This window comes from Nomascus leucogenys, chromosome 4 (assembly GCF_006542625.1).
Source record: "Nomascus leucogenys isolate Asia chromosome 4, Asia_NLE_v1, whole genome shotgun sequence".
Lineage (NCBI taxonomy): Eukaryota > Metazoa > Chordata > Mammalia > Primates > Hylobatidae > Nomascus > Nomascus leucogenys.
Window position 1 is genome coordinate 127,375,941 of NC_044384.1, and position 17,725 is coordinate 127,393,665.

General features: G+C 37.8%; 1 protein-coding gene across 1 annotated transcript in view; it reads right to left on the reverse strand.

Annotated features, from left to right (window-relative positions):
- Positions 1–290: 290 nt before the first annotated feature.
- NR1D2 (nuclear receptor subfamily 1 group D member 2) overlaps positions 291–17,725 on the reverse strand; it is a 35,304-nt gene continuing 17,869 nt past the window's right edge. The window contains exons 6-8 of the mRNA XM_030812259.1: positions 15,743–15,928; positions 12,860–13,070; positions 291–3,655 (exon numbers count right to left, since the gene is read on the reverse strand). Coding sequence (XP_030668119.1) covers positions 3,459–3,655; positions 12,860–13,070; positions 15,743–15,928 — 594 coding nt within the window. The 3' untranslated portion in view covers positions 291–3,458. The remainder of the gene's footprint in view (positions 3,656–12,859; positions 13,071–15,742; positions 15,929–17,725) is intronic.

The following is a 17,725-nucleotide window of genomic DNA, read 5'->3' on the forward strand; positions in this document are numbered from 1 at the left end:
GCAACAGTCCTTGCCAGAATCTCTAAACAAACTCTAAAATCTTTTTTTAAGCCCTTTCTGTGTGTGTGTATATATATATATATATATATACACATACACATATATACATATACATATATGTGTGTATATACACACACATACATATACATATACACACACATATTTCCCCATGCTGATTCAGAGATTTACATAAAAGATCCTGCTATGCTCAGGGGAAAGATACTTGTAGTGAGTTAAATTATAAGTAGTTTTACAAAAAAGTCAAGGTAGATTAGACACCAAACACCACAGTTGGTTAGAAATATTTATTATCCCCTCCCCCCACATACAGATTACTTCTCAGAAACATGAAGATATTATCCATGTCCTCATCAATTACAGTTTGTAGAAAATAAACTTAACTCATATCCCATCAACAATGTATTTCTATCATTTTTTTAAACAATAGCCATTTCATTTTTCCATGTTAGTTCCAGAATAGCTTCAAGTTTTATCTTTTGGATCGAATCCAGTCAATCTTTGTTTATAGGTAACAGTTTCCTAACAGATCCCCTCCCCCCAACCCCTAAAAAAATTCTATATCCTAAGTGATAAACTCTTCTTGTACATTCAGCAAACTTTATATTGGAAAAGAAAAAGAATAATTGAGATAGGTATTTACTTTCGTGCACAGTAATAAATCTAGCTGAGCTGCTACACCTTGCTTTGCAAAGATGTTTACATAAAATAAATCATCTCTTATCAAGTTACAATGGTAATTTCTTGAAATGTAGATATGAAAGCTATACACTTAATCCACTGAAATTTCCTTCTAATTTTTTAATCTGTAATTAAACCATCACCATAAGGACAAGCTTCATCCCAAGATGTCCCCCCTTTTCCCCTCAGCTATTTCTATCAACTTGAATCCTCTCTCAGATCATGTAGAGATACATTAAAAGCACAGGAAAAAAAATATTTTAGCTTGCTGACATAATGCCCTTAAGTTTGCTGACATAATGCCCACATTTTAACTTTAAAATGTAAAATCAAAGTTAAAGCATCACTTAATTCATACAGTACATTATTAATCAACAGTGCCCCACCAACTCAGAAGTTTCCTAAATTGGCTGCTTTCTCTGCATTTAGTAAGTTTATAACCAATGACTCAATCAAAGAATGTGCTTGTAATAGGCTGCTGGTTTAATTTTAGAATCAAAAGTTTTATATTGGGCTACTTTCAAATATAGAAATGCTATGAGTGACATATGAACTATTGTTTCCCATTACCTACAGGAAGAATTTACTCAAATAAAATTTTACAAGACAAAATGCAAATCTATATACCTATATAGAGATGTATATATGTATATATTGAAACTAACTAAAGTTTTATAAGCAATACTAACATAGTTCTGGTTACACATTCCTAAAGACTTAATTGTTTTAAAGATACATGTTATAAAGAGGCTTATGCAAAAGGCAAAAATTAAGAATCAACATGATCTTTGAGGTTTTCAATATTACTTCAAAAAGCTGTTTCTATCCCCCATAGAAGAAAACTATGCATTTGTTTATCTTAGGAAAAAAAATTATAAAAAGATAATGCTATCATGTAAAGATTCACAAAAACTATACTGTATATCCCATAAGAGTTATACCTACTTAAGGTAAATCACAATTATGGTTTATATTGTATTACAGACATCACCATCGCCTTTCCTCTTTAATAATGAGAGGGTTTAACTTTTTTTAACTTACTTAACTAGTGCCACAGTAAATCAAGTCCCAGTAGCAACAAGTTAAACAAGATTACAAAATAAGGCATTCTGCTCACACGTCATGAAAGTAACAGGCTTAGTACAGTAAAGCGGGCTCTTAATCATTTTTGCAATTTTATATAATCCAAACATTATACAGAAGGCAATCTTTGCCAAAAAATCCAATTAATTGCTATTTTCCAGGGAAACAGAAAAACATACATAAAATCCTCAACTTTGGCTATTTCTCCTACTACCATAAACAGATGCTGATCTTATCTATTTAATCAAGTCCACTATTAGAAATGTGGATAAAATGTCTTTGACTACACCATTTCTAAGCCTGTAAATCACACACTAGATGATTTTTCCAATTATAAATTAAATCTAATGTGACAAAATCCCTGTAGTGTTATTTAGGAAAAAAGAAGTGGCCTCAGAACATACACACGCACGCACACACACATGCCATCATATTAAACAGTTTCTTTAAACATTAGTTCTTCAGAAAGAATAAAAATTCTTTAACATCAAGCTGCAGCATGTGTATAAGGGGCAGCAATGCAACCTTTTTCAGCACAAGGTAAGAATATGAATCAACTTTTAAACAACTAGTACCCTGAACCAAAGATTTTGCCAAAGATGAACTCTAAAATACATGTTTTTTATGTCGTTGAAATTTGGACTCAATTGCCTGTTGCACTTTTACATTAAGTGTTGCTTAAATAAACAAAAATAGAGCATAAATTCAATATCCTACTGTCTAAACATTTTAAAGCAATGGTTATGCCATCATAAACAGGTAAAATGCACCTAATTTGGGTCTTTTGACACCTCTTGTTTTAAGTTTACTGTATGATAAAGTTCTTCACAGTTTAAAATATTGTGAAGAAATATATTTAACTATATTCACATACATATTATGTACATGTACTATGTCTCTGTTGTACCCATAAACTTTGAATACGTGTGTATCAGTAGGATACCCCACACATATGGCAGGAACCCTGAATAATATGGTTGGTGTGGACTGAAATGATTTCCCAGAAAGGCTTAGAAATAAGAAAAGAATATTATTATGAATAATTATAATAACAAAAGTTTTACCTTATTTACATAGTGCCTATCTCCCAAGAGGTAAATATGCTTGACAGACATTTTTTAGGAACTCTGTGAGGTGGGGCATTGGGGACACTATCAATTCTCATAAACTACCCAGGACCACACACTTTAGCAGTGGTAGAGTAAATACAGACATGGAGATCTCCTAAATCACAAAGTCTCCAATTACCAGATCAAATAGTCTTGTGGTAGTAATAAGATTTCCATCATTCAACAGAACTCCTACCACAAAGGATTAATTTCTAAGTCCTCATACACTTGTGATTGTGCGTTATATTTATACCACAGGGAGATCAAAATGGTTTTTGGTTTTGGCAGATGAAAAAGTCTAACATTCAGTGTGATTATACTTCAGTGTAACTTCTCCAGTTTAAGTGCGACACAGCTGATTGGTCTATCAGGGAGATGCGGTCAACGTCTAATCATGGCTGAAGAGTTCTGAATCCAAACAGCTATTGCATGATTACAGAGATAGCCTACAATCTTTTATTGTCTTAAAGGTCTTTTCTATCTCCACATATGGTATACACATATAAATAAGCATTTTAGCACAAAATGTACAGTTACCATCAGTTCATGTTTAAATAAACAAAGGCCTTAAGGGTGAACTTTAAAGGCCAAGAGCTCCTCAGAGTGCATGTTGTTTAAAGATCGAAGATCTGGCAACTTTAGAAGCAGTTTTGTAAAAATAGAGGCCTCATTTGGATGGTTTTTCATTATTAAGGTCCTTAGTGCACGAATGAGAGTTTCCTGCAAAGCCTCCACAGAGTTGACGTTTTCTATTCCAGATCGATCTAAGAGAGATCAGGAATAGGGAAATATGAAAGACAGGATAAATTATTAACATTAAATATAAATAAAATTCTTGCTCATCAGTGTCACTAATGAATAGAAAGCAAGGTTTTATACATTTGAATAAAGGCAAGAGTTGACAAATTTCTCAAAATCTCAGTAACAAATCATTAGCTACTGTATTATAAAGCATATATGTCACATAAAACATTTGATAAATCAAAATTCTTTACTGCTTAAGAATTTTTATTCACAAGAACATAGAGGTTCTGACTTTTTAAAATTAGATGTCATCTGATTTCAACTGCTTCTAATTAGCAAAATAAAATAATGTACTGTATAAACATATTTTCAATACATATGGAATACACTCCCATTTGTATGTCACCATGTGTGGTAGGCAGCCCCTAAAATGGCCTCCAATGATCCCTTCATCCTGGTATTCACACCCTTGTGCAATCTCCTCCTATTAAGTGGACCTAAACTTACTAACTTCTAATTTAAAAAAGTACGGCAGAAGTGATAGGATGTCCGTTCTGAGATTAGCTTACAAGAAACTGTGGCCTCCATCTTAGGTACGCTCTTGCCCACTTACTCTGAGAAAAGCTGCTGCCATGCTGTGAGCCACCCTGTGGAGAGGCCCACATGGCAAGGAACTAAGAGTCGGCTCTAGCCAACAGTCAGCAAGGAACTGAGGTGCTCAGTCCAACAGCTTGCAACGAACTGAATCTTGCCGATAACTACATACAACTGAAAGCAGATCCTTCCCTACTCAAGCCTTCATATGAGACCATGGCCCTGTCCATAGCTTAACTATAACCTCCTAAGAAACCCTGAGTCACAGGCACATATCATATCCTATCTCTCATATCATATCTTAACCCTCAAAAACTGTGAGATTAAATAAATGTTTGCATTTGAAAGCCCCTGGATTTTGGGACAATTTGTTATGCAGTAATAGGTAACTAATACATTATGCAACTTTATTGCTATGTAACCCTACATTCACTTTCGTTTAGCATATTGTGTTTATTAAACTTCTCATACAATATGTTAATAAAGCAGTCATTTGGCATAAGCCTGCAATAAAGTATCTTACAATTAGGCAAACCTATGTAGATCACCCATAGACTTTCTCATCAGCAAGATTATTTTTTTCCCTTTACAACAGGAGGCAGGAGTATACAAAAATATTCAATGGTCCCCTACATGGGAGGTTGTAATTAACAAGAAAAAGACTTCTAACTTCTACAAGGAAGCAAAACTTCTGGCCATTCACGCCCTTTTGTTTTTTTACAAGGATATTGAGGAGGTCTTCCATTATAAGTGATAGCTGAAAAAGGTCATTTGCAATGCAAGCACTTAAAACAAGGACTAAAATTTAATAGTAAAGGGCAAAAAAAGTCTGATTAACTCTAAATGCAGAAAAACGATAAAAATAAGTTTTTTTTGTTTTTTTTTTTGAGATGGAGTCTCACTCTGTCACCCAGGCTGGAGTGCAGTGGCACGATCTCGGCTCACTACAACCTCTGCCTCCCCAGTTCAAGCAATTATCTGCCTCAGCCTCCTGAGTAGCTGGGATTACAGGTGCCCAACACCACACCTGGCTCATTTTTATATTTTTAGTTTCACCGTCTTGGCCAGGCTGGCCTTGAACTCCTGACCTTGTGATCCACTCGCCTCGGCCTCCCAAAGCGCTGGGATTACAGGCATGAGCCACCGGACCTGGCCAGTTCATCTTATATTTAACAAAATTTGAACACTACAACTATATGCTAATTCTTTCTTGGAAAAAAAGGCCAGGCATGGTGGCTCACACCTGGAATTCCCGCACTTTGGAAGGCCGAGGCAGGAGGATTGCTTGAGCTTAGCAGTTTGAGACCAGTCTGAGCAACATAGTGAGACTTTGCCTCTACAAAAAAAAAAAATTTAATTGAATGGGCATGGTGACACATGCCTGTAGTCCCAGCTACTTGGGTGGCTAAGGTGGGAGGATCACTTAAATCCAGGTCAAGACTGCAGTGATCCAGGATCATTCCACTGCACTCCAGTCTGGGTGACAGAGCGAGATACTGTCTCAAAAATAAAAAGAATGTTGGACAGGACATGGTGGCTCATTCCTGTAATCTCAGCACTTTGGGAGGACAAGGCAGGTAGATCACCTGAGATCAGGAGTTCGAGACCAGCCTGGCCAACATGGTGAAACCTCGTCTCTACTAAAAATGCAAAATTTAGCCGGGCATCATGACTGGCATCTGTAATCCCAGCTACTTGGAAGGCTGACACACGAGAATCACTTGAACCCAGGGGATGGAGGTTACAGTGAGTCGAGATCATGCCACTGCACTCCAGCCTGGGTGACAGAGTGGGACCCTGTCTCAAAAAAAAAAAAAAAAAAAAAAAAAGTTGGATATTGGTTTGTGGGGGTAGGGGAAGGGTCACAATTTTTCAGACAAAACTACTGGCAGAGACCTCTTTTTCTTGATATTTAACTTTGGTCAATCATAAACTATCTTTATAAAAATAAAGCCTTCAGTAATGCTTTGAAGAGTACCTCTTGCCTTTGATATTCAAGTAATGGTTTTTTTAAAAAAACATTCTTTCACTTGATGAAATCGTTTGCCAAACATTTATTAAACATATGTACTGGTTACTGTTCTAAGGTGCTTGGAAATCAGCAGTGAACAAAACCAGAATTCCTTTAAGGAGCTTACATTCTGACAGAAGAAAATAATCACGTGCCACATAACAATGTTTCAGTTAATGGCAGACCACATATAAAAGGGTGGTCCCATAAAATTATAGTGCTGCTGAAAAATCCCTATCGCCTAGTGACGTTGCAGCTTTTGTTGTCGTAACATCATAGCACAACACATAACTAACACGTTTATAGTGATGCTGGGGTAAGCAAACCTATTACACTTAATAATAGTAAACAACTATATTACTGATTTAAGTATTTACTATACTATACTTTTTATCATTATTTTACAGTATAGTCCTTCTACTTCATTTTTTGAGAACTCCTGACCTCAAATGATCCACCAGCCTGGGCCTCACCAAGTGCTGGGATTACAGAAATGAGCCACCTCGCCCGTCCCTTCTACTTAAAAAAAAAAAGATAACTGTAAAGCAGCCTCAGGCAGGTCCTTCAGGAGATATTCCTGAAGAATGCAGTGTTATCACAGAAATATAGAAGGTGATAGATGATGACAGCTCATGCATATTACTGCTCCTGAAGACCTTCCAGTAGAACAAAATGTGGAGGTGGAAGACAGTGATATTGATGATGATGAGCCTGTGTAGGCCTAAGCTAATGTATGTGTCTGTCACAGTTTTTAACAATAAAGTTTAAGAAGTAAATAAATAAATTATAAATAGAAAAAAGCTTAGAGAATAAAGATATAAAGAAAACATTTTTGTGTAGCTGTACAATGTGTTGTTTTAAGCTAAGTGTTACTACAAGACTCAAAAAGCTTTAAAAATTTAAGTTTATAAAGTAAAACAGAGCAAGGTAAGGTTAATTTATTATTGAAGAAAAAAATTTTAATAAATTTAGTGTACCATAGGTGTTCAGTGATTAAGTCTACAGTCGTATACAGTAATATCCTAGGCCTTCACATGACCTCACGATTCACTCATTCACCCACAGCAACTTCCAGTCCTGTAAGCTGCATTCATGGTAAATGCCCTATACAAGTATACCAGCTTTTATCTTTCATATCTATTGTTACTGTACCTTTTCTTTGTTTAGATATGTTTAGATACGTTTAGATACACAAATACTGTGTTACAAACTGCCTACAGTACTCAGCACAGTAACATGGTGTACAGGTTTATAGCCTAGTAACAATAGGCTATACCATAAAACCTAGGTGTGTAGTAGGACATACCATCTAGGTTTATATAAGTACACTCTATGATGTTCACACAATGACAAAATTGCCTAACAATGCATTTCTCAGAACATATTTACGTCATTAAGCGATGCATGACTCTGGTTTCAATCATATGATTAGTAATTTATAATACCGAAAACTGAGAAAGAATGACAGTAATCCCCACAAACAAAATAATCTAGGTGGGCAAAGAAAGAAACAACTGATAAGTGGGGAAGATACCTGAGTGGGAACTAGTATTAGTAGTAGTTGGTTGGACAGGTGTAGGAAGTCACACAAAAAATTTAAAAATGTTTTAAGTTGTTGGTCTTCCTGCGTCTATTTTGTGTTTAGATGACCTATGCTTCATTATACAACTCAGAATTTCAGGGAAATGGATGCCTATATCTAAAACCATAGATTGCATTAAATTTTTCTAAAGTCTCCATTTCTAAAACCACGGTTTTTAAGATTTCAAGGCCAAAGAACCTAAAGGTACAAACCTGGTTGGATGGTAAACAATCTTCTGGAGACTATAATGTTAAGAGTACACATATTGAAGTGGAAATTCATCTTCTAAATGGGTAATAAATGCTACACTAGTACTGTAGAGTTTAATTTATGACACATCTATCTTCCCTCTCCTTAGCTGGTTCTTCACTGCCCTCCCAAGCTTGTACTCCTCACCAAATATTCTATTTATTTTCACTTCCTACAGGATGAAAGTCAAACCTTCAACAAAAATCTCTATGAAGACAACTAAAATCTGTATGTAAATGAGCCTTGACCTCACACCTACATGCCAGTCCTTAATCTTCAACTGGAAGTGACTGCTGTTACTTTAAACAACCTGCAAAGAAACTTATCTTCCAGGTATAATTCCCCTTCCATGATATTAGTATTCTTCCAATCTTACAGGCAAACATCATGTTTGAGATTTTTCTCCCCCTTAGCAGCTAGAGCTATTCTGTTAACAAGCAGTATAATGGAAAGGCTTTGAAGCCAGACTAATGGGAGTTCAAATACTTGCTTAGCCAGTAATTAAAAATGGACGTTGGGTAAATTACTTAACCCCTCTGTTCCTCAAATCCCTTGTCTGTGTAACTGTGAATAACTTAATGTCCCAGCTCACAGGGATCTACTGTAAGGATAAAATTATATAATGAGATATAGAAATTAACTAGCATTTCTTCTGACAACCCAAAAACAACAAAAGAAGACAACTATACATTCCCAAAAAGAAAAAGCTATTTTAAAGATAAAGCAAACTATGTTACTTAATTCTAAACAATTAATAGAGAACTGAAATAAACTATCCATTTGTTCCCTGATACAAGGAACATCACCCTTCAAGGTGCAGAGGTTTGGAGAAGAGGTTTCCATTATTCTTTCCCATTTCAACCTCACGGTGTGAACACTGTAAGTACTATTTACATAATCATAATACCATAAATACTGACTTTCAACTTTTCAACTTTGGGAATCAACTGATCAAATCATGACAAACAGTTATAGAACTAGATATAAATGTTTTAATTGACTACATAAAAGGAATGTTACAGCAAAGTCAGAGTACAAAGGAAAAACTGTGTCTTTGAACAATTAAGAGATTCTATCTAAACTATCCAAAAGACATTATGCATAAGTAAAGGTCAAAAAATGTGAGTATATTAAAATTACAAACAAAACCATTAAATTAAAAAATAAAACATAAAAAAATTGAGAGGGAAAAGTAAGGATACTTTTATTTATAAGTTATACTCATTAAACAAAAAGAGGTATAGGCTGGGCACGGTGGCTCACGGTTGTAATCCCAACACTTTGGGAGGCCGAGAAAGGTGGATCACCTGAGGTCAGGAGTTCAAGACCAGCCTGGCCAACATGGCGAAACCCCGTCTCTATTAAAAATACAAAAATTAGCTGAGCATGGGGTTGGGCACCTGTAATCCCAGCTACTTGAGAGGTAGAGGTTGCAGTGAGCTGAGATCATTGCACTCCAGCATGGACGACGAGTAAGACTCCGTCCCAAAAAAAAAAAAAAAAAAAAAGAGGTATACAGAGATATAAGCATTATATTCAGAGTTGGGTGGTCAACAACCAGAAAATTAAAAAGAAGGGTGTTAAGAAATCCAGTTTTCTGAGGAATAATGCTGGGAGTAGAGGAAAGAGGAAAGAAGCAGAGACTTTTCATTTTAAACCCTTCTGTAGCGTTTGAATTTTATTTTCCTGCCTAGACACCACTTTAAAAACAGCTAGTAATTTATGCTGCTGTTTGGCCGGGCGTGGTGGCTCATGCCTGTAATTCCAGGACTTCGGGAGGCCGAGGAAGGTGGATCACCTGAGGTTGGGAGTTCGAAACCAGCCTGACCAACATGGAGAAACCCCGTCTACTGAAAATACAAAATTAGCTGGGTGTGGTGGCGCATGCCTGTAATCCCAGCTACTCAGGAGGCTGAGGTGACGCAGGAGAATTGCTTGAACCTAAGAGACGGAGATTGTGGTGAGCAGAGATCATGCCATTGCACTCCGGCCTGGGCAGCAAGAGTGAAACTCCATCTCCAAAAATAAAAATAAAAAAACAAACAACAACAACAACAAAAAAAAACAGCTAGTAATTTTTAAGTGGTAAGGATTAAAATTTGACATGAAACTTCATATATGTTTACTTGTGTATGTTCATATAGTGACATGACAAAAATTAGAATGCACTGTATTCTTTTAGTCTTTCACACTTAATATTTCCATTTTTAAAATATATCCTATATAAACAAACAGGTAAATGGATGGATGGATAGGTGAATGGATAGATGGATAGGTAAATGGATAAAGATGCTCAATATTAATAGTGATCTTTTCTGGTAGTGATATTATAACCTTTTTTTTCCATTTTAATATTTTCTACATTTTCAAAGAACCCATATTAAATTTATAATCAGAAAAAAAGGCTTTTTCAAAAACAGATTAAATCAAACTAAAAATCATGTTCCTATCCTGAAATAACAAGGTTCCTGGCATACAGAGTTTCCCTCTACCCCTTTGCCATCATTTCTTCCTCTGACCTACCTCTGGGAAATTGGCCCTTCTACTTCATCTTACCTGCCTTAATTTATTTTAGAAGAGTTCACCCCACTGCCTCATACCTGATGTCATTTCAAAAGCTTCTCAACCTAACTCTCTAGCACTAATGACTTACCTATCTGATCCGCCCACCACAATAAAAATGCAGAATTAATGTTAAACATCACTTTGTTCAACTGGATCACTCTCCTACTTAAGAAGGTACACAGACTTTCTTCTGCCCCATATTTTGGTTAAAACCTCTCTGCTTAGTTCTCATAGCTGTTATTCCATAACCTGCTGCTCCCCTAACTCTGAAGCCTTTTGTCCCCCTTCCTCCTTGATGTACACTCCAGGCTTTGGCCACCTGACCCTTCCCTGGCCCTATCTCGTACTCTCCCACGCCTTTCCATCTCTTCTTCATTGGGAAAGCCTAATAATTCAACCTTCGAATTCCAGCTCCACTTCTATATTTCCCCACAGAACCTTCCAAGATGATTTCACCTTCCTTTCTACAACTCCAGCTTACCTCAGTCAGAACTACACAGTTTAGTAGCATAAAGCTCTTTGTGTAGTTTCATCTCTCCAAAAAGAATGAAAACACTTAGCAAGCATGTGCCTTAAAGCTTTTTGGCTCCCCCTGAGCACCTAATAGGTAAGGCATATTCATCAGATAAATAATTTAACAAGTACTGATTATCTGTGGTTTCCAAATAATCAATTTATTAATCTGATATCAACTCAAACCAATACTAATTACTTATCAAGAGATTCTGCAAATGATAGGTAAAATGCAAGAGGCATTATAAGTTAGCTATAAAACAGATATCCCTTATTGACATATTCGTTTCATACTACTCCCATGTCATATACACATTTTTAGTTATCCAGGTAGAGCTGGTCAGAAAAGGTAGCCAAATTATGTTACCAAATGGCATGTCTTTATTCCACTGAGGTACAGGTCGTTAAAATTATACAAATAACTTGTTCTTTTTTTTTTTTTTTTTTTTTAAGACAGAGTCTCGCTCTGTCACCCAAGCTGGAACACAAGCTGGCGTGACAGAGGCTCACAGCTACCTCCGCCTCCCAGGTTCAAGCGATTCTCCTGCTTCAGCCTCCTGAGTAGCTGGGACTACAGGCACGTGCCACCATGCCCGGCTAATTTTTGTATTTTTAGTACAGATGGGGTTTCACCATGTTGGCCAGGCTGGTCTCAAATTCCTGACCTCAGGTGATCCACCCGCCTCAGCCTCCCAAAGTGCTGGGATTACAGGCGTGCGCCCCCGTGCCTGGCCTAGAACTTGTTCTTTTTCAAGAGCTACTAATTTATGGTTTAGCCACATAATCGGAGGCCATAACTTGTAACTCTCACAATGCCTAGCACAGTGCCCTTTACACAGTAGGAAGCAAATGGGAAACAAAGTCATAACTAAATACTAAAAAATTCCCAAATGTTATAAACTAAAATGATGCCTAAAAATAGTTGGCACTTACTTAGACATACCCAGGAAAGTGTCTCAATTTCCAATTTGTTATTGGGAGTAACAATCTCTGCCTTAATGGGTACTGTCAGAAATAATTGTAATATTAATGCAACATGGCAGGGACATTGGGAAACATCATAAATGACTCATATAAATAAACATTAAAAACTCAAAAATCTTGCTCACTCATTCAGTGACTGAGTAGCTCTTCTATGCCAGACACCACACTAGGCTCACATGCTACAACCCCTTCCTTTGACAGGATGAGGAAGGAATCCAAGACCCAAAAGAGTAAAGTTACTTACCCAAGTTACCCACATAATTCAATGGCAGAGCTGGACTAAAGCCTACAACTAATTCACATTTCTCTGCAACAAACCATACTAATACCTCTTGATACTTTTAATGTTTTCAAGTAACCCACATTGTATTTGAATGGAAACTGAAATTCATATTACAACTACCTACCTAGAGATACATAATGTTCTAACAAATTCATGAAATAAAGATTTGGACTCATAAAAAAAATTATGAACAAAAAGCTAAAGACTAACAGTGCTAAATACAAGGCCTAGATTTAAGTATTACTTTATTCCTATAGTACTTTGATATATATTGTTATAATGAAAAAATTAGTTACACAAAAATAACAGGATCATACAATTTAGCATCTTCCTTAAGGGCTTATTCCCTCTATATAACTTTCTGGAACCCTGTTAACTGCCACCTTCTCCCCAGTTGGTCACTATATGCTAGGTGTGGCACAATTTTGAACCAGCTTGCTTACCTGCAGATACCAGGACAACAGCTGTAAACAAACTCATCTCTTCATCACTAAGTTGGAGGGCATTTAGCTTCTCACTAAATTCAAACATAGAGTTTAGCAGATCCCCTGCTCCCATTGAGTGTAAATCATCCACACTATATTTCTTTCCACTTAAAAAGGTGACAGTACGTTCCTTTGCATCAAATAATGATGCAAACCGTACCATTAAAACCTGGAAAAAGAAAACGAAATGTATTTGGAGAAGTCTAACAGCAATAATAAAAAATAACTTAGTATTCAAGTCAGTTATGAATCATCCCACATATAAAAGAAAGTTATAAAAGAAAAACAGGGTATACTTTTACTCAAAACCACGATATTCTATTCTATTCTACTCTACTTCTACTCTATTCTACTCTATTCTGTTCTATTCTATTCTATTCTATTTTTGAGATGCAGTTTTGCTTTTGTGGCCCGAGCTGGAGTGCAACGGCATGATCTTGGCTCGCTGCAACCTCCGCCTCCCAGAGGTTCAAGCAATTCTCCTGCCTCGGCCTCCCAAGTAGCTGGGATTACAGGTGCATGCCACCACGCCCAGCTAATTTTTGGTATTTTTAGTAGAAGCAGGGTTTCACCATGTTAACAAGGCTGGTCTCAAACTCCTGACCTCAGGTGATCCACCTGCCTCAGCCTCCCAAAGTGCTGGGATTACAGGTGTGAGCCACCATGTTAGGCGATTTTATTTTTTGAGATGGAGTTTTCTTCTTGTCACCCAGGCTGGAGTGCAGTGGCACAATCTCAGCTCACTGCAACCTCTGCCTCCTGGGTTCAAGCGATTCTCCCACCGCACACTCCCAACTAGCTGGGATTAAAGGCACACACCACCACACCCAGCTAATTTTGTTTTTAGTAGAGATGGGGTTTCACCATGCTGACCAGGCTGGTCTCAAACTCGTGATCTTAGGTGATCCACCCGTCTCAGCCTCCCAAAGTGCTGGAATTACAGGCATGAGCCACAGTGCCCAGCCTATTTATTTATTTATCTATTGAGACAGGGTCTTGCTCTGTTGCCCAGGCTGGAGGTGCCATCACAGCTCACTGCAACCTGAACCTCCCAGGCTCAAGTGATCCTTCCCACCTCAGCCTCCTGAATAGCTGAGAATACAAATACATACTACCACACCCAGCTAATTTTTGTATTTTTTGTAGAGACAGGGTTTCACCACGTTGCCCAGGCTGGTCTCAAACTCCTGGACTCAAGTGATCAGTCTGCCTCGGCCTCCCAAAGTGCTGGGATTACAAGCATGAGCCACTGCACCCGGTCCCAAAACCACTTTCTTAAGACGAATTCTCTACCAAAGCAAAAATACTCCAAGAAAAACATCAAAAGAAATTCTAGCCACTGATGGCAAAGACACTCTGCCACTCTATTAACAAAGATTCTGAAATGCAATATAAAATTAGAGCAAGAAATAGTACCAGTAAATTTAAAACTGGGCCCTGGCCAAAGGCATTAAAGAAACTCTTTAGGCTGCCAAGTATACCACATGGCCTCTATGCCTTAAGTAAAAAGAGCAAAATTCCAATGCAGCAACACTTTGAAACATCAACACATCAAATGCAGCCAAGGCAAAGGAAGCAGATGAAGTCTAACTGAACTACTTCAAGAAACCATAACCCAAAGAGACTATCCACAAAGAAAGCTATCACAGTAAGTGTTCTAAGCACCATGTTATAATTGACATCCACGTTAAATCAGTTAACAATTATATTACTTAGTTATCTCACTCCCTCCGTTATACTAAATCCAGGGAGAAGTGAAAATATAGCCCTGGCTCACTTCTCCCATCCATGAAAGGTTGAAAGATTTGGCCCACCAAACATCAACTTCCTCTCACCACCCCAGTCTCAGAGTTGTCCTTAATTAGGTCCCAAGGCATCTCACACCTTGGCAGCAAAAGGGATGCCCTGGCGCACACAGAAAGTGAAAGACACCTAACTAAGGACCAGGAGAGGCACATCTGCAAGTTATACAGTAGAGACTACCCCAAGCCCAGGCAGGATACAGTGTTGCAAGAGAAACGGGACAGAAAAGTAGCCAAGGATCCTGAAGCAAGGTGAAACCAGGAAGAGCTAAGGTGGCACATAAGAAATGTCTGATATATCCCCAAAATATTCTACAGTCTCTCAAAAAACAAAAATCACATTCTATTTGCCCTTCTTATTCTGTATCGAATACAGTAAATGCTAGGCTAGGCTTTCAGGAGGTGTCTGCCACTGCAGAAACTTGTTAGGTCCACATCTAAAAGCAATACTAGCACTTAGGAGTTCATATGCTGTAGATACAGAATACCTGTATTTCAAATCCTAAATAATAAGTAAAAAATAAATATAAAATCCTAAACAATTCTGGATTTACCAAGTCTCCCAAGTCTCTTCCCAAAATCCTGAGATGATGATTATTTTGTTGATAGTTTCAGACTCTGGACTATAAATACTGACTCAGAAAAGAATGAAAACATCTGCCAGGCACAGTGGCTCACACCTGTAATCCCAGCACTTTAGGAGGCCAAAGTGGGCAGATCGCTTTGAGCTCAGGAGTTCCAGACAAGCCTGGGCAATATGGCAAAACCCTGTTTCTACAAAAAAAATTAGCAGGGCATGGTGGCTCACACCCTTCCACCTGTAGTCCCAGCTACTCAGGAAGCTGAAGCTGGAGAATGCTTGAACCCAGGAAGCAGACGTTGCAGTGAGTTGTGATCGCACTGCTGCACTCCAGCCTGGGTGACAGAGCAAGATTCTGTCGCAAAAAAAAAAAAAAAAAAAAAAAAGAATTAAAACATCCATGAAAATAAAATACTACATGCCCTGCCTGCATCAATATTCAGGATAAATAAAACCTACCTCAAAAGTCCCAGCCTTTAAAAGGTTGACCTGGTCATGCTGAGAGAGATCTCTGAACCCAGGAATACGCTTTGCAAATTCCACCACTTCTTTCACTGCTGGAGTGAAGCTCATTGAAAATTCTTCCCAGATTTCATGTCCTGATTTATGAGGATCCACATATGGAGACTTACTCATTGGACAAACCTAGTATACACAAAACGGAAAAACTCTTAAATACTAAGAGGTGGTAAAGAAATGTCAAAAGCAGCATCTCAATTATCAGAAACCCCAACATGAATTTAACCCCCAAAACACAAGTAAAATCTACTGAGATATTAGCACTTTATCCATTTGCTGCCCACCATACTGTAGAAAGCCTCTTGGCAACCTAATATAAATAGCAATTAACTTATTAAAAAAAAAGCCTAAGCAAAAATATCCTCTGTAACAAGCTATTTCAAACACCTGTTGCACAGGTTTAAGAGTTTATTTTGTTAACACTGCTGCCACCTTATGCTAGTATATGGTGTTTTATAATTTTGCAAACAAATTCAATTGTTTGATTCTCAATCTGTTATTCATGGCAGATTATAATTTCCATTTCTTAGGTGGAGAAACGAGACTCTGAGAGGTTTAGTGATTTGTCCAACACAGCTAGAAGTTACAAGTCTAGGCCCAAATTCACATTTAGTTAATATTTCAAAACTCCTTTATTTCTAAATAGGTAGAATTACAATGTTGTAATTCCCAAGAGGAAAAAACAGCAAGGTGCCTCATTTTGTTGAAAAGGTGGCTCACTGCCTGGCCGGGCGCAGTGGCTCAAGCCTGTAAACCCAGCACTTTGGGAGGCCGAGGCAGGCGGATCACAAGGTCAGGAATTCAAGACCAGCCTGGCCAACATGGTGAAACCCTGTCTCTACTAACAAATTAGCCAGACGTGGTGGCACGTGCCTGTAGTCCCAGCTACTCAGGAGGCTGAGGCAGAAGAATCACTTGAACCGGGAGGCGGAGGCTGCAGTGAGCCGAGATCATACCACTGCACTCCAGCCTGGGTGACAAAGTGAGACTCTGTCTCAAAAATAAAAAAAGTCACTGCCCATTTATCTCAAAAACAATGGTGTGATCGCTGACTTCTACTTCTTCAATCAGGAAACAAGGACTGCAGATACAGGTGTGCCTTCTAAATGAGGACTGGGTGAGGGAAAATAGGAAGCCAAGAAGTTATTAAAAAAAAAAAAAAACACCAAAAAGATGATGAAACACACTCTGTATATTCTATTAGTAAAATCAGCCTTTAAATTTTCACTAAATCCATACAAAATCTAGGAATGGGATGACTACAAAACCATGGAGAATATCATGAAATCAGAACCAAAATGCCTACAGATTTTTCCTTCATTAAGGCAGCCACTTGGCCAGGCATGGTGGCTCATGCCTGTAATCCCAGCACTTTGGGAGGCCGAGGTGGGTGAATCACTTGAGGCCAGGAGTTCAAGACCAGCCTGGCCAACATGGTGAAACCTGTCTCTACTGAAAATACAAAAATTAGCCAGGCATGGTGACGCACGCCTGTAATCCCAACTACTTGGGAGGCTGAGGCATGAGAATTGCTTGAACCCAAGAGGTGGAGGTTGCAATGAGCTGAGGTCGCGCCACTGCACTCCAGCCTGGGCAACAGAGCAAGAATGTCTCAAAAAAAAACAAAACAAAACAAAAAAGTGACGACTTAGCCTAACATAAGGTCCACAGAATCAAATAACTGCAAGTGACAACAAAAACTTTAATGAAGATTGAGGTAGAGTCAACTATTTTGAAAATGAAAAAGACGACTTTAATTACCTGTCAGTAGAAAATACCAAGCACTATCAAAGGACCTCATGGCTTATACTGGAAATGGTGTGGTACTGCTGTTTTTGATGAAATTTTGGCTGAATATGAACACTGTACTTTGATGTAGAATGTCGTATTTGATGGAAAAATAGAAAAGCTTGAATGATATGA